Here is an 18,332-nt window from a genome sequence, read left to right on the forward strand (position 1 = left end):
GAGGCGCAGGACGCATGCGCATCTCCTACCCTCCCGCCTTCCGGCTCCGGGCGGCGGGTCCAGGGAGCCGCTCGGCGCACCCACCTCTCCTCCCCTCGCCGTCTTCCGGCTCCGGGCGGCGGGGCGGAAGAGTGGGGGACAGATCCAGAGAGCCGCAGGGCGCATGCGCCTCACCTCCCCTCGCAGTCTTCCGGCTCCGGGCGGCGGGGCGGATCCAGAGAGCCGCAGGGCGCATGCGCCTATCCTCCCTTCGCCGTCTTCCGGCTCCGGGCGGCGGGGCGGAAGAGTGGGGGCGGGTCCAGAGAGCCTCAGGGCGCTTGCACTGCCTTCCGGCTCCGGGCGGCGGGGCGGAAGAGTGGGGGCGGGTCCAGAGAGCCTCAGGGCGCTTGCACTGCCTTCCGGCTCCGGGCGGCGGGGCGGAAGAGTGGGGGCGGGTCCAGAGAGCCTCAGGGCGCTTGCACTGTCTTCCGGCTCCGGGGGCTGCCCCAAGAAGTGCCTGCTTGTCCGGGAATTCTGGGTTCTCCTCGAAGACTCTCGCCCTTTCGTGCCCACTCTCCTCTGTGGCTGAAGAAGCTACATTTACCAGCTGGATTCCGGAAGGGCCGGGGGACATCTAAATATCGTGGGCCGGCACGAGGAGGACGGCCTGACCTTGGACGCGGAGCGGGGTCCTTCGGCGGGTCCTTGCGAGGGTGACTTTCAGCCGGCGGTTCGGCCCAGTGTCCCTCCCGGCGCCATGGCCCAGTTTGTCCGGAACCTCGCGGAGAAGGCCCCCGCGCTGGTGAACGGTGAGCGCAGCGGAGCCTGCCCTGGGGTCGGAATGTGGGGAGCGTGGCTCTGTGGGGACATCTGGGAAAGGGGGGCCCGGTGTGTGCAAGGACAGAAAGGGCCTCGTCGGCTTGTCCGCTTCACGTCTGCAGAAGTTCTTCAGGCCTCGTGAGTTTTTGAACGTTGACTTTGCTTCCTGTACTGGCCAGATTCTGAGAGGATTATCTAAATAAATATTTTTAATGATTTCAGAGAGAGAGAGGCATCAATGATAAGAGAGGCTCATTGGCTGCTTCCTGCACGCCCCCCACTGGGGGTCGAACCTGCAACCCTGGCATGTGCCCTGACCGAGAATGACCTCCTGGTTCATAGGTCAGTGCTCAACCACTGAGCCACGCCAGATTCTGGGAGGATTTTTAGGTGGAATTGGATTTCACAGCGTTTCAGTCGTGTGCTGGGCAGCAAGCTGCTCATTATTCCCCAAGTGAGGGAACGCTTTCTCACGAGATGGAGGTATCCAGTAAGGGCTCAAGCGCAGATCTCTCAGTAGCGTTCGCTCACATTTGATTATGAAATGTGAATAGACTTTTTAAAATACACTGTTATTGGTATTTTATACTTATTCTCTCTTGCCTTTCCTCCATCGGCAGACAATGAGTGATTGAAGGCCTTACAGTGGCGGTACTATAAATAACTATTCTCTCCTACAGTCTACTAGTTTACACATTTTCCCAAAGAACTTACGTTTGCAACTTTACTGACATCATCAAGATATCTGTATGACAAAGCTCTACAATTTTACATAAGTAAAAATAGAAGGAATAAGGGCTTCATTCTTTGGGCTTCGAATGATATGAGGCAAGATTTTTACGTTTCAAGTGGCTTTCAGATCATTTAGATTGTGTGTATTGGTGAATTTTAATAATAAAATACAAAATTAAAGGTAATACAAAAGTAACTATCATGAAATAGGTAAATTATTTCCTCTATTATTGTGAATAATTGGAAGATAATGATGGTTATTCTTGCAAAAGTAAGAAAGGAGAAGTCAACTGGGGTCAGAATGTGAAAGTGGAAATATATTTTGCTTTATAATATAACTCAGCTTATTAAATGTGAATGTTAAATGTCTAATTAAAATTACTCTATCTGTTAATTCCCTTGGAGGACAAAGAATCTTACAAATAAGTAATGTTAGCATTAAATTTCCCCACAAAGTTCAGAGTATCTTTTTTTTCCTTTTTACTAAACTTGATACTTGATTTGGATTTCACCCTTTTCTTTTTTAAATATATTTTTATTGATTTCAGAGAGGAAGGGAGAGAAAGAAATAGCAACATCAATGAGAGACAATCATAGATCAGCTGCCTCCTGCACACCGCACACTGGGCATTGAGCCCACAACCCGAGCATGTGCCCTTGGCACGAATCAAACCCGGGACCCTCCATTCCACAGGCCAACGCTCTATCCACTGAGCCAAACCAGCTAGGGCCAGAAGTATGTTCTTTATGTTGTGCTCAGATTGTTGCAACTTTGACCATTGAGAACTCTTCAGTCTGGCACCTGTCCTTCTGACTGCCCCCTTTACTTCCTGGTACTACAAGATGCTTCAGGTTCACCTTTTATTTTCCCTGCCCCAGCCTTAGAATCAGCCATTTCTCCAAGGAGTCCCTAGTTCCTTTTTATTGGACGATGGTTTTTGAAACTAAAAGCTAGGCACTGGATATATTCCTTGCTATTAAATTATATCATTGTTCTAGGCCCTCTTAGTGAACAAGGGTATGTGTGTACACACTAAACCTTGTGTATACATGCATATATACAACTAGAGGCCCGGTGCAGCAATTCGTGCTCAAGTAGGGTCCCTAGGCCTGGTCAGTGATCAGCGCTGATCTGTGGGCCAACAGGCAGGCAGGGTGATCGGGGGACTCCCACTGGCACCCGCCTTGGCTGGCAGCCTGGCACTGCCCACTCGCAAGCTCTGACCCAGGGAGTGGGGTGGGAGAGACAGCTTCTGCGTTGAGCATCTGCCCTCTGGTGATCAGTGCGCATCATAGCAACCAGTTGTTCCACCATTCGCTTGATTTGCATGTTAGGGTTTTATTATATAGGATTGTTTGTGTGTGTGTGTGTGTGTGTGTGTGTGTGTGTGTGTGTGTGTGTGTATATATATATATATCTCATAAATTCATATGAATGGCCCTAACCGGTTTGGCTCAGTGGATAGAGCATCAGCCTGCGGACTCAAGGGTCCCAGGTTCGATTCCAGTCAAGGGCATGTACCTTGGTTGCAGGCACATACCCAGTAGGGGGTGTGCAGGAGGCAGCTGATCGATGTTTCTCTCTCATGGATGTTTCTAACTCTCTATCCCTCTCCCTTCCTCTCTGTAAAAAATCAATAAAATACTTTTTTTTTTTTTAATTCATATGAATGTCTCCAACTCTAATCCAGTAACATGGGATTTGTTCTTGCTTTGTTTTTCTAGCTGTAACTTTTCTCCTAAAGAACAATGTTTGTGTACAGTATACTGATTTTTTTTTAAAGGTGAAATTGAAGATTAAATTTTAAAGAGTTACACAGACTTTGTACTTTTTTAAAAAGATATTTTTATTGATTTTTAAAGAGAGAGGAAGGGAGAGGGAGAGAAAGAAACAATCAGCTGCTTCCCTCACACCCCCTACTGGGGATGTGCGCTGACTGGGAATCAAACCAGCCACAGGATGGTGCCCAACCAACTGCCACACTGGTCAGGGCAGACTTTGTACTTTTGATAGCCCCATCTTCGGGCATTTATCGTTCTATTTAGAACTATCTCTTAGAACTTTGTGTCTACTTAAAATTCCCATTGTCCTGGCTGGTAGCTCAGTTGTTTGGAGCATCGTCCCAACGCACCAAGGTTGCAGGTTTCATCATGGTCAGGGCACATGCAGGAATCAACCAATGAATGCACAAATAAGTGGAACAACAAATCGATGTTTACTCTCTCTCCCTCCCTTTCTCCCTATCTCCTTCTCTCCCTCTCTCCATAAAATCAATTTTAAAAAATATTTGCCCAGCCGAAACCGGTTTGGCTCAGTGGATAGAGCGTCGGCCTGTGGACTCAAGGGTCCCGGGTTCGATTCCGGTGAAGGGCATGTACCTTGTTTGCAGGCACATCCCCAGTAGGGGGTGTGCAAGAGGCAGCTGATCGATGTTTCTAATTCTCTATCCCTCTCTCTTCCTCTCGGTAAAAAATCAATAAAATATATTTTTAAAAAAAACAAACATTTGTTTAAAAAATATATATATTTGCCCATAGCCTTAAGCACAGAGGATAAAGGAAATAGTAATTCTAAGAGTAGTGGAATATTAAACACAGGCAATTAATAATAGAAAAAGTATTAGAAGCTTTGACTCTATCTTTGAACAATAGACACTTTGTGGATGTTCATGCATTTGTGCTTTTATTACATTTGTCTTGTAATTTTTTTTTTTAATAAAATGCCTTCCTCTTGATGAAATCACTACCATAGTCTTACATCTACACACTGGTTGTTAAAATCTTCTTTTCCTGAAATAGTAAATACTTTGAGGAATTGGTAATAGATTTGACTTTTGGCTGCTCTTAACAATACATGTAGGTTTTATTTCTATTATTTGTGATATTTTGAAGGAGGATCAACAGTGCTTTTGTTAAAGAAAGATTTAATCCAGCACATATTGATAAGGATACCAAAAATGGATGCTAATGGACAATTCCATCTGGATTTGTGGCCAGTATTGTGACAAGATTTAATCTTATTCTGAAGGATGCCGTTCTGCATAGCTCCTTTCCTCCTCAACTGTACCTCTTCCCTCCAAATTTTCTGATCTCTCTACCAAGAAAGTGTTACATTGCTGCTGTTTTCTTGTTTTTTAGTCCAACTTCTAATAACTTTACATATAACTAGATTTGCCATCCTATATAATAAAAGGCAAATATGTAAATTGTCCCTTCGACTGGGAGTTCGACCAGGGGGTGGGGCTGGTCAGCCAACTGCCCACGGCCCTGCCCCCAATCTGCTCCCCCATCCCCACCCCAATCAGGGGCGGGGTTGGCTGGCCAACCTCCCACGTCCCCTCCCCACCTGTGCACAAATTCGTGCACCAGGCCTATGGTTCACAAATAAATAAAGGAACAGTGCCCTGACCGGTTTGGCTCAGTGGATAGAGTGTCAACCTGCGGACTGAAGGGTCCCAGGTTCAATTCCGGTCAAGGGCATGTACCCAGTGGGGGATGTGCAGGAGGCAGCTGATTGATGTTTCTCTCTCATCGATGTTTCTAACTCTATCACTCTCCCTTCCTCTCTGTAAAAAATCAATAAAATATATTTACATAAATAAATAAAGTAACAGTACTCATTTCCCACTGGTGAAGTCTGGCATAATTGAAGATGCTTATAGTCCCTGCCTGATTGAACTTCCTTGTGACACAGGTGTTCTGCATCTTTAAAAGGCCCTTATTACCGGGGAGCCACTTTGACCTTCACACCGGGCGCACATTTGATGCCAGCAGTGAATGGGTGTGATGCATGAATAAATGTGTGTCCAGCCCACACATCTGCTTCTTTTGGTCTCTGGTGAATTCATCCTGTTTTGTTTTGTTTTCCAGCTGCTGTGACTTACTCGAAGCCTCGATTGGCCACGTTTTGGCACTATGCCAAGGTTGAGCTGATTCCTCCAACCCCTGCTGAGATCCCTACAGCTATTCAGAGCTTCAAAAAAATAGTCCGGAGTGCTCAAACTGGTAGCTTCAAACAGCTCACCGTTAAGGTAACGATGTGCTAACTGAAACCGTCTGGCCTGGCTAGGTGGCTCAGTTGGTTGGCGTGTCATCCAGTACACAAAGAGGTGCGGGTTCCATCTTCAGTTGGGGTGCAGACAGGAGGCAGCCAATTGCTATTTCTCTCTCTAAATCAATTTTTTTTAAAATATCCTCAGGTGAGGGTTAATTAATTAATTAACTAATAGCATACGCATAAAGAAAAAGTCTTTCCTTGGGATTTTTCTGATTGTTTTGATTAATATATGTATTTCCCAGTAAGGCTGAAACTAACATAATGAGAGATGATCTCTTGACTGCTGATTGATTGGGCTGCTCTATATCTTTTCTATTGCTATAACAAAGAAGTGACTGTTTTTACTGGGCAACATTTTTCTCTTCCAATTTTGGTTAGTACACTAAAATAGAATGGCTTACTTTGCTCATTCTGAACTTTTTTTCATCTGTAGTCAGAACTATCTTCAATTTGGTCAAAAGATCTCTTAGAATATATCACAATCAGGTAGCTAACATTCATATGAAGGATAAAAATATCAAAACCTAACAAGCATATAATATGTTATAAAGAATTATTGAATTGTGTGAAGATAAAATCTAAAAATTGTAAGATTTTGGAACCTGTATTTTATTTTTTATTTTTTTAGTATATTTTTATTTCAGAGAGGAAGGGGAGAGGGAGAGAGAGACAGAAACATCAATGATGACAAAGAATCATTGATTGGCTGCCTCCTGCATGCCCCACACTGGGGATCGAACCCACAACCCAGGTCGGGGAATTGAACCGTGACCTCCCAGTTCATAGACGGACGCTCAACCACTGAGCTAGGCCAGCCAGGCTGGAACTTGTATTTTATGTTTGCTTGCATGATTGAAGCGTAGGATAAAAAACCCTAAATGACTAAATTATTGCTGACTTAAGAAACTACATCCTGAAAAATATGGTTATTTTTTCAGGAAATTTCCAGTATTTCTGGTCTAATTTGAAGGGGAAGGGTATTTTTTTCAATTAGAATTTCAAGATCCATATTTGCACTTACATGTAATAGTGCTTTCTGGAACTATCTGTTTACCTTTTCTCTTCAAGGCAGTAAAACATTGATTTGTGAAACTGAATAATTACTAAATATAAGAGTTAAGGCAAATAATAAGTAAATAAAAATGATGTCTAAAGAAGAACAGTCTTTTATCTTTCAACAGATTTTTCTCTATCAGAAATGTCTATTCAGAGACTTGCCTTCTTCCTATAGCCATCCTTTCATATGAATGCCCTGTCTTAATGTGTCAGCTCTTTCCAGGATGTGGGTTGTTTTAGAGCTCATAAAGTGTCTCATAAACTAATAATGAAAGTGTTAAGTCAGTTCAGATCTTTAAAGGCTGCTTTGAAAGAATTTATAAGCTCTGAACTACTTACCTTACATAACTGAGTTTAGGGGTTCTCAGCAGTTGAACAAAGTTAACATCAGTAATTCTTGACTTTGACTAAAACTGCTCTCTAATTTTATGTCATCCTTATATTCTCTGTCACTAAATCCTATAAAATAATAGTTTTAAATATGTAACAAAAAGATGTACAGTAAAGTTTATGCTTCCCTTTTTTGCCCCCCCCCCCCCCCCTCAGGAAGCTCTGCTGAATGGGTTGGTGGCCACTGAGGTGTGTATGTGGTTTTATGTCGGCGAGATCATCGGCAAGCGCAACATCATTGGCTATAATGTTTAAAAACCAATCTTTAACATCTGAGGTGTTGTGGTGTGTTTTTTTTGGTTTATTATTTGAATATTCTTGTACCGTGCGTGATCAGAACGGTATTTGAATAAAAAGAGATATGTCAAAATCAATGCTTTCTGTATCAAACATGCATGGAGAGGTCATAATTTCTCTTGATATTTGGTTGGATTGTCTTTTGCTTTAATAATTAATATAGCTCTAAATACATGTCTTTGCTTACCCTGAAATATGGAAAGCATCTAAGTGAGTATACCAACCTGGTACATAATATTTATGAGGATAACATTTTAATTTGAAGGTGGGAAATATGACATTTTAATTCCAGAAAAGTTGAAGGAAAGGCCTTAAGAAAATGAGAACTTGCTGCAGTAGGAAAAATAGTACTAACTTGTATTAGAGTTAAATCAGTTAAAGAATAAAATTTGGATGGTTTCTCTTTGCTGAAGTCAGAGAAAGGCCTTTTGACAACCCCTATGTCTGTAATATTGAGGTATTTGGTGGGTTTGTTTGGTTTTTTTATAACATCTTTAACACCAAGATTAGTTATCAGTCTATCATCTTAAGCCATAGTATTGAGGATATAGGAGAGACTTAATCATTCATTGGCTTTTTGGGGGGTCTTTGAATGGCTCACTGGTACTTTCTCAATCCATTGTAACTCCTGCAGCCCCTGCAAAACATGCAGTACTAGCTGCTGATAACCAAAGGTGATTGCACATTGGAAAGCATCTTGCTCACAATGTAGTATTCATCCCTTACTAGTATTAATGTTTATCTTGTCAATCCCAAATTTACCCACTACAATTAGAACACTGATGCTTTAGCTTTATAAGTGACTAGAGGCCCGGTGCACGAATTTGTGCACAGTTGGGGTCCTTAGGCCTGGCTGGCAATCAAGACCTGGGCCGGGGGGGGGGGGGGGGGGGGGGGCCGGCCGGCCAGCCACAGGGAGGAACCATGGGAGGTTGGCCAGCCAGTTGCGGGGGCGGGGGGGGGGGGGGGGGGGGAGACCTGGGGGAGGAGCTGCAGGAGGTTGACCGGCCAAGGGAGGGGCCTCAGGAGGTTGGCTGTGGGAGCACACTGTCCACCAGGGGGCAGCTCCTACATTGAGCTTCTGAACCCCCAGGTCAGTGTGTGTCATATCGACTGGTCGTAACAGTCACTTAGGCTTTATGTAAACAGTGTCCATAGAGATCGCTGCTCTGCTGGGATGTGAAGCAATGTCTAACGCTGCTTCTGCAATAGACACAGATGGTCAAAATTGAAACTACCTCTTCTCAAAAGGCATTCCATAACTTTTTTATCCTCACCTGAGGATATTTTTTCCATTGACTTTTTTTTTTTTAACTTGATTTTAGTGAGAGGAAGAGAGAGGGATAGAGAGATAGAAACATCGATGAGAAGGGAACATTGGTCTGCTGCCTCCTGCACACCTCTACTGGGGACCAAGCCCATATCCGGGCATGTGTCCTTACTGGGAATCAAACCCATGACCTCTTGGTTCATTCCTGGGTCTACACTCAACCACTGAGCCACACTGGCCAGCCTCCATTGATTTTGAGAGTGAAAGAGAGTCACATTGATGTAAGAGAGACATGTCAGTTGGAGATCTCTGACCAGGGATCAAACCTGCAACCTAGGTATGTGCCCTGACTGAGAATCAAACCTGTGACCTTTTGGTATATGGGATGATGCTCCAACCAACTGAGCCACACTGGCCAGAGCACATTCAATAACTTAAACATGCATAGCAGAAGACTAAAAAGATATTTACTACCGTAATGGTGATCTTTATGAATTTCTCTATTTCATGCAGTATTAAAATTAACTAAAATTGATTTTATATGTAACTAGTGGCCCAGTGCATGGATTCATGTATATTGAAAGGAAATTAATTAGAAGAAATACTTTAATATCACTATTTGCCCTTTATAATAGAAGTGTCAACCAAATTCACAATCAACAATGAGGTTGAAACACGCGTGCAATTGGCGCCAGCAAGAGCTTTATATGTATCGCATGTCAGCGTATATTTTTAAATTGCCAGTACGTGTCCTATGTACCAGCCGGTTGGTCACTTAGCCTTTTATAGAGATGTAATTTTTTATATATATTTTTTTTTTTATTGAGCCCTAACCAGTTTGGCTCAGTGGATAGAGCGTCGGCCTGCGGACTGAAGGGTCCCAGGTTTGATTTTGGTCAAGGGCATGTACCTTGGTTGCAGTAAGAGGCGTGCAGGAGACAGCTGATCGATGTTTTTTGTGTTTTTTTTTTTAATTTATTGATTTTTTTACAGAGAGGAAGGAAGAGGGTGAGAGAGTCAGAATCATCGATTAGAGAGAAACATCAATCAGCTGCCTCCTGCACACCCCCCACTGGGGATGTGCCCGCAACCAAAGTACATGCCCTTGACCAGAATCGAACCTGGGACCCTTGAGTACTCAGGCTGACGCTCTATCCACTGAGCCAAACCGGTCAGGGCTGATCGATGTTTCTAACTATCCCTCTCTGATTTCAGAGAGGAAGGGAGAGAGATAGAAACATCACTGAAGGCGGAGAATCATTGATTGGCTGCCTTCTGCCCGCCCCCAGTGAGGATCAAGCCCACAACCTGGGCATGTGCCCTTGACCGAAATTAAACCTGGGACCTTTCAGTCTGCAGGCCGACGCTCTATCCACTGGACCAAACCTGTTAGGGCTGTGGGGTTTTTTTAAACCACATGGTCACCCAGAAAGTTTTCAGAATTAACATTTACTACTCACTTCACTGTTGGCTTCCTCCTCCTTTGCCCTAACAGCACTCTTCTGATGTACGGTGGCTAATCCTGCATGTACAGAATTTTCATAGGTTAAGATGGCAGTGGGCTCCTCCAAGTGGCCACTTCACAGCCTGTTACTTTTTGGCTTCCTAAACCCCAAGGGTACTGTCTTCTAGTGGAGACCTGAAGTCTCTCACTGAACTGGTGTGTGCCAAGAGTTCACTGCAACAGCTCAGGCCTCAGAAATGTATTGTGCACCTCTAAGCCCTGGCACTGTGCTAAGTAGTGGAGGTATTCGTGACCAAGACTGTATTTAACTTTCACAAGAGTCCTCAGCTGGGACGTGATTAAGTGTGCAATTAGTCACATGACATGCTGTCATAAGGCGAGTGGGAGGCCGTGCTTGAAAGGGGCTAACCCAGACTTGAGAAGGGTGCTCAAGAGCTGTCAAAAGAACTGATGATGGAAGGAGCCCAGGAAAGGGAGTAGCCAAGAAGCATGGCACCGGCAGGCCGAGCAGCCTGTGCGGAAGTCTGCACATGGAGGTTCTGAAAGAAGGCCAGCATGCTGAGCACCAGGTACAGAAGAGAGTAGTAAGACCAGAGACCAGGTCGTGACGTACATATGCCATATTAAAGAGTGGGTTTTAAAATAAGGACAGTGACCGGAAAGCCATTGGAGGACTGAAAGCACAATCCCTGCCTGTTTCTGTCCTCTTCACAGCAACTGGCGATTTCAATATAGGTAACAAGCTGGATAGAAACCGGCTTGGGGTACATGAAGGAATGCATGTGGCCTGCCTTTTCCTCACTGTGTAGAAACACTCCGTAGTAAGTGTTTCTTAGATGTAACAACTACACACATCATGAGAGAGTGTAGTTGCTCAAGTTCAAGCCAGTTAGACAAGTAGTCACTATGGTCCAAAGGTATAATTCCATGGAAATCACTATAGAAAAATAAATTTTTAAACAATTTTTCAACAGTGAAGCCTTTTCTGTTTATTTCTTTATTGTTAATCCTCACCCATTTTTTTCCATTGATTTTGAGAGAGAGTGGAAGGAAGGGAGAGAGAGAGAAACATTGATGTGAGAGAGACACATCGATCAGCAAAGCCTTTTTATGAGGTTTTCATTTTTAAGGCCACATTGAATGTGAAACTGTCCACATTGCAAGCTTAATCTTGTGCACCTCAGCATTCTCCTTGGATATGTTTCCACTCATTTCTTTTACGCCTGAGTATTCCTTCTGCTGTGGTTTCTAAGGATAGCTCAGTACTATTTACTTGGTTAATCCTCACCTGAGGATATTCTTTCCTTTGATTTTTCAGAGATAGTGGAAGGAAGGCCGAGAAAGAAGCATCGATGTGAGAGAGGCACATGGATGGGTTGCCTCCCACATGCAACCCAATAGGATCAGGGATGTGACCAGGAATTGAACCTGCAACCCTTTGGTGCACAGGCCTACGCTCTAACCACTTAACTGTACTGGCCAGGGCAATACTATTTACTTTTTTAATATTTCAATTTGTATAACACTTTACCTTTTCAAAGCACTTGCACTGACTCATATAGCCTTCAGACGTCCTCTGAAGCTTGAGGGCTAGATGACAGACCCATTTAACAAGTTAGGAAACAAGCACAGAAACATGATTTAACTAGGATCCCGCGAGTTTTCAGCGCTGGAACCACTAAAGGCCAATTGATGGTCCCATGTTGTAGTTCCCCTGACTTTACTCCTGAGCACCCTTTACACTTGCTACTTGATATTTTCACAGTTCACTCTGTATATTCTCAGTCCTGTCTTGCCCTACTATCAAGCTAGTTAAGCTTTATTGTCCCATCAGATGTCAGCTTACCTAATCTAATGTAAAGTGATATCTAGCTTTGTAGGACTTAATATTTCCTAATTAGCAGAATATAAATTGCTACAGTTGTGATCATTCTTGAGATGAATAAAGTTGCAATTCCCGCAGAGATTCCCTTAACAGATATTTACACTAGACCTGCTCACCAAATAAAAGACCCTGATACTAATAAAATACTGACCTGCAAGGCCTCGACAATCTGCCTTTGGTGTTGCCTTCATCTCTTTTGCTACCAACCACTGTTCCAACCACACAGCTAACCACTCCATAAAAATTCCCAGCTTAACTCGTCTTTCGGTTATAGAGTGGGCAAAAGTAGGTTTACAGTTGTGAGTATACAAAACAGCTTACTGTATTATTAATTACTGTCTTATTTGTTGTGTTGTTTTATTATTAGTTTCATTATTTCGTATCCTTACTTATGATTTATCCTTTAAGTAATGATGGCTGGTAATTTACTTACTTTGCCCATCCCTGAATATCCTCTGTCCCTGATTGTTGGCAGTTTTCTACCAACCACTCTATTTCTTGATAATTTTTTTTCTCCTGGCTCATTGCAAATCTAAACTGCTATTTTAATTCTTGGCAATTTCAACATACATATGGGTCAGTGGATTTCAAAATATGGTCCCTAGACTGCAGCAGCAGCAGCAGCACTAGAAAACTTAGAAATAAAAGCAATCACATTCTACCTAGAAACTCTGGTGGTGGCATCTGGCAACCTGTTTTGATTAGTTTTTCATGCAATGCTGATTAATACTAAGGATTAAGAAACATTGACATAAATGACCCAATAGACTAGCTTCTCAGTTCCCTTAAAAAGTCCAATGATGCCCTAGCTGGCTTGGCGTCGGTCTGCGGAATGAAGGGTCCCGGGTTCAATTCTGGTCAAGGGCACATCCCCAAGTTGCTGGCTCAATCCCCAGAGGGGCGTGCAGGAGGCAGCCAATCAATGATTCTCTCTCATCATTGATATTTCTATTTCTCCCTTCCTCTCTGAAATCAATTTAAAATGTATATTTTTTAAAGTTAATAATAATGTCCCATCTTCCTTGAGCATTCATTCCCATATCATCACCAATCATTAATCACTCTGGAGTCTGCCATGCATCCCTTTATCTGACCACCTATTATCTTTCCAGCCTGTTGCCTCTGATATGGGAACCACATCAATTTGGAGTCATCATGACCATTCATAAGCTGATAGTACCATCTCCTTCACCACCCGGATGTCCTCTTTTCCTTCCTTAGCCAACTTATTTGTATACCATGATCAATCATGACCACTCTCCAATACACCCTCAACTTCTTTGCCTCTCACTCACTGTTGTACTCATTTGCCAAAACTATATCCTTGGAAGGCCACCCGTGAGGAGCAAGGGGTCCCAGCCCCACACCAGCCCCCCAGCCCAGGGTCCCAAAGCTGGGAAGAAGAGTCCCCACTACAGGCTATAAAGATCAGTGGGGATTGCGGCTGGGGGACACAGGCTTCTGGAGACCCAGGTGTCCCTCTTAAAGGGCCAGTGCATGAACTTACTTGGACTCCCAGCAACAGGTAGCTTTGGGGAACCCAGACACTTATGGGGAGGAATTGGATTGTCTGGCATTGGGGCAGAAATTCAGGGTCAGCTTTCTCCCAGATGGGGGTGCTCACAGGGGTCATTGTTCCTGTGCTGGGACATACCTTGTCACAGGGCTTTATATGAGTCTCCATCAGACTGGAGAACACTATTTGCTCCACCCTGGGGATTCCCTGAGGCCCCTTCCCTTCCAATTTACAGCCCCACACAAGCTATTTACAGCAGTGTTTCCATATAAATGTACTGTCCTGGCTCAGGCTTTAGACTTTGCTAAAATATCTCAAACAAGCTGCAGCTGGTGATAACATGCCCTAAACCTATCAATAAAAAGCCCAAGACCATGCTCAGGTGACTGGGGAGGCTGGGCCCCTGGGCCCTACATGACACCTGCTACACAAGGCCACTCTACCAACTCCAGAAAACATAGCAGCTCTACCTAATACATAGAAACAAACACAGGGAAGCAGCCAAAATGTGGAGACAAAGAAACATGTCACAAATGAAAGAAATGGAAGCAAGCAAACTACTGGATACAGAGTTCAAAACCATGGTTATAAGGTTACTCAAGGATCTTCATGAAAGCTTCAAGGGACTTAGTGAGACTTTCAAGGATCTTAGTGAGATTGTCAAAGACATGATAAAGGACCAGTCAGAAATTAAGCATATACTAATGGAAATAAAGAATAATTTATAGGGATTTAACAGTAGAGTAGAGGGTGCCTGGAATCAAATCAATAATTTGGAACATGAGGAAGCAAAAAACATACAAACAGAAGAGCAAAAAGAAAAAAAGAATCCAAAAATATGAAGATAGTGTAAGGAGCCTCTGGGACAACTTCAGGTGCACCAACATTCACATTATGGGAGTGACGGAGGAGAGAGAAAGCAAGATATTGAAAACCTATTTGAAGAAATAATGACAGAAAACTTCCCCTACCTGGTGAAAAAATAGACTTACAAGTCCAGGAAGCAAAAGGAACCCAAAGAGGCCCACACCAAGACACAGCATAATTAAAATGCCAAGGGTTAAAGACAAAGAGAATCTTAAAAGCAACAAGAGAAAAGCAGTTAGTTACCTACAAGGGAGTGCCCATATGACTGTCAGCTGATTTCTCAGCAGAAACTATGCAGGCCATAGGGAGTGGCAAGAAATATTCAAAGTGATGAATAGCAAGAACCTACAACCAAGATTACTCTACCCAGCAAAGCTCAATTCTCATTTAGAATTGAGGGTCAGATAAAGAGTTTCACAGACAAGCCAAAACCGGTTTGGCTCAGTGGATGGAGCGTCGGCCTGCGGACTCAAGGGTCCCAGGTTCGATTCCGGTCAAGGGCATGTACCTTGGTTGTGGGCACGTCCCCGGTGGGGGGTGTGCAGGAGGCAGCTGATCGCTGTTTCTCTCTTATCGATGTTTCTAACTCTCTATCCCTCTCTCTTCCTCTCTGTAAAAAATCAATAAAATATTTTTTTTAAAAAAAAAAAAAAGGAGAGTTTCACAGACAAGAAAAAGCTAAAGGAATTCATTACCACCAAACTAGTATTACATGAAATATTGAAGGGTATTCTTTGAGGAAAAGAAGGAGATGAGGAAGAAGTACAACAAAGGGAAGAAGGAGAAGAAATAAAAAATATGAATAATAAAATGGCAACAAATTCATATCTATCAAAAATGGAATCTAAAAATCAAAATAAATGAACAAGAAACCTAATAAACAAAATAAAGTGGTAAATAAAATAAGAATCAAATGCATGGATTAGACTGACAAATCTCAGAGGGAAGAGATTAATCAAAGATCTTACCCATGGACACAGACAGTAGGCTGGTGAAGGCCTGGGGCGGAGTGGGAACTGGGTGGAGAGGGGCAATGAGAGGGAAATAGGAGGACACCTGTAATACTCTTAACAATGAAGATTTTTTTAAAAACTGCATCCTTGGCTACCTGCTCTGCACTTGCACCCATGTAACTGAATGTAGCAGAAGAAAACTATCATAGTGGCTCATCTCACTTTATATTCATGATCAGGACCTCAAGAAAGCACTTAAGACCTAGCCGGGTTGCTCAATAGATAGGTCTGTGGGCCGCTAAAGGGTCCCGGATTCAATTCTGGTCCAGGGCACATGCCTGGGTTGTGAGTTCGATCCCCAGTAGGGGGCATGCAGGAGGCAGCCAATGGATGATTCTCTGTCATCATTGGTGTTTCTATCTCTCCCTTTCCCTTCATCTCTGAAATCAATAAAGAACTCTAAGAAAAAAAAGCACTTAATACCACCTGACAATCATCCTATATTTCTTTGAGCCATGATTATTTCTGTCAATAGATGACTTGCTTTTTCTTAACTAAGAAAATTGAAGCAATTGGAGAACTTCCATTGACTCCCACCACATCACTACCCTCCATGTATATATAGGGTGGCCCCAAAAAATGTATGCACACTTGACTCAGACATCAGACCCAACGAGTCACCACACATTACCGTATGTTCGAAATCACCGCTGTATATTCCTTCCCGTGCACTGGGTCAAAATTGCGCCCTTTAAGCACAGTTGCAACTGCGCCCCCATCGCCTTTCCATCAAGTCAAGCCCACTCTGTTGGCTGAGAATGGTGACTGAGCTTTTTTCTGGTTTGCTGAGGGGAGGCGGGAAGCGTTGTATTTTACCAACTCTGGGTGTAGAAGGGTCACTGGAGCGGCAGTGCAAGGATCTCACCACCACCATATTGAGCAAAAGGGCACAGACCAAGGCCACCAAGGAGCACCCAGTGGGAAACATCCAATGTGTTAACCATGTTTGATCAGTCACAGGTTCAGGAGTTTAACATGATTGATCAGAAGAGAGATGGTTTCATCGACTAGGAAGATTTTCATGATATGCTGGCCTCCATGGGGGAAAATCCAACCGATGAGTATCTAGATGCCATGATGAATGAGGCTCCAGGTCCCATAAATTTCACCATGCTCCTCAAGATGTTTGGTGAGAATTAAACAGCACAGATCCAGAAGATGTCATCAGAAATGCTTTCACTTGCTTTGATGAAGAAGTGACTGGCACCATTCAGGGAAATTGCCTGAGAACTGCTGACAGCAGTGGGAGGTGGGTTTATGGAGGAAGTGGAGGAGCTGTACAGAGAAGCATTTATTGACAAAATGGGAAATTTCAATTACAGGAGTTCACGGGCATCTTTAAACATGGAGCAAAGGGCAAAGGTGACTGAAAAGAACTCCAAATTCCAGCCCAATGTTTCTTGTCACCACTTTGGGTTTTTCTAAGACTTTCTCTTGGAGACCATAGCATTTCATAGATTTACAGCTTTTGCCTTTCTTTTTTTTTTAAGTAAATATATTTTTATTAATTTCAAAGAGGAAGGGAGAGAGATAGAAACATCAATGATGGAGAGAATCATTGGTTGGCTGTTTCCTGCACGCCCCACACTGGGGATCGAGCCCGAAACCCGGGCACTTGCCCTTGACTGCAATCGAACCTGGGACCCATTAGTCCACAGGTCAATGATGCTCTATCCATTGAGCCAAACCAGCCAGGGCTACAGCTTTTGCCTTTCTTGTGATATTTATTCTCAGCCATTTGGGACACATGCATCTCTATAATCAAACTGGAAATGGGACTTTTTGTCATTTTCAGAATAGAAAATAGGGTAATTTAACTTACCAGCAGCCCCCATAACTACAGTCTACACAGCATCAATATATTTTTTCAGAGAAAGTTATTCACTCAATTTTTTCTGAGCCATAATTAAACTTTATGGTATATACACTTCAACAGCTGATAGCTCAATTGTCGTTTCTTTTCAGATTTAACCCATTGGAATTGATAATTATTCAAACTGCATATATATTTTGGGGGGCACCCTGTAAACTCTACTCTGCATTTACTAGGTTGTTCACGCTCCTTTTCAAAGCCAGTCCCTCCCCTCAATGTCTTTCCCCCCCTTCCCTACATTATCAGTTTTTCCCTGAACGTACACACATGCTATTATCTAGACCATCTTTTATAAAATCACCTTTTGCAGCAAAACACCTCCGAAGTTACAGTACTCACTGCCTCAGATCCCTGTTCTCTCTTGACCCATTCCAATTAGTGTTCTTGCCTACCACACCACTGAAACTGCTCTTTTCACACATTAAATGCAAGAGGCACTTTATTTGAGCTTTCAACAGTATTTGACTGAGGTGAGTATTTCCTCGTGCTTGATGCACTTTCTGGTACACTTGACCTCCAGAGCTTTTCTTTGGCCTTTCTTAGTCCTTATTTTTTGTTCACATTTCCGTTTCCTTTCCCAGTTCCCCCTTTTCCTGGCCTTCTGTCTTTGGAATATCCCAAAGGTAAGGCTCAGTACTTGCTCTGGACTCATTTCATTAGTGATCTCATCTAATCTCTTGGGGGGTTGTTTGTTTGTTTGTTTTAAATCTTTACTGTTGAAATAACCTTGTGGTTTTACTGATGACTCTCCAATTTATGGCTGTAGTCCATACCTCTCCTCTGAACTCTAGAAATGTATCCCACGGCCTATTTGCTATCTCCACCTGGGTCTGGAATAGACATCTCAAACTTAACATGTCCAAAATGGAACTGATTTTCTTCCACATCCCCGCCCAAAACTTGTTCAACATTTTTCTCCCTCTCCACTGATGGCAACTCCATCCTTCCCATTGCTCAGGCTAAAAACCCTTGGAGTCAAACTTGACTACTATCTCTCATATTCCATATCCATCCATGAAAAAGTCCTGTTGGTTCTACCTTCAAAATATATCTAGAATCGGACCATTTCTTCCCTGCTAACATCAAGGCACTGGCATCTCTCACTAGGATTGT

The 18,332-nt window shown here is 43.3% G+C and overlaps 1 protein-coding gene and 1 pseudogene across 2 annotated transcripts; both read left to right on the forward strand.

The window, feature by feature from the left end:
• The first annotated feature begins 507 nt into the window (after nt 1-507).
• On the forward strand, nt 508-7,309 carry ATP5MG (ATP synthase membrane subunit g). The gene is made up of 3 exons (XM_079787779.1): nt 508-788; nt 5,401-5,561; nt 7,190-7,309. Exons 1-3 carry the CDS (start codon nt 737-739, stop codon nt 7,286-7,288), a joined length of 312 nt encoding a protein of 103 aa, XP_079643905.1. The 5' UTR covers nt 508-736; the 3' UTR covers nt 7,289-7,309.
• A 7,957-nt stretch (nt 7,310-15,266) lies between these two features.
• LOC307110309 (myosin regulatory light chain 12A-like) lies at nt 15,267-16,716 on the forward strand (annotated as a pseudogene). The gene has a single exon. The product of its transcript is annotated as a myosin regulatory light chain 12A-like (transcript).
• The last annotated feature ends 1,616 nt before the right edge of the window (nt 16,717-18,332 follow it).

The sequence above is a fragment of the Cnephaeus nilssonii genome (assembly GCF_951640355.1).
Source record: "Cnephaeus nilssonii genome assembly, chromosome: 13".
In the NCBI taxonomy this organism is placed as follows: Eukaryota; Metazoa; Chordata; class Mammalia; order Chiroptera; family Vespertilionidae; genus Cnephaeus; species Cnephaeus nilssonii.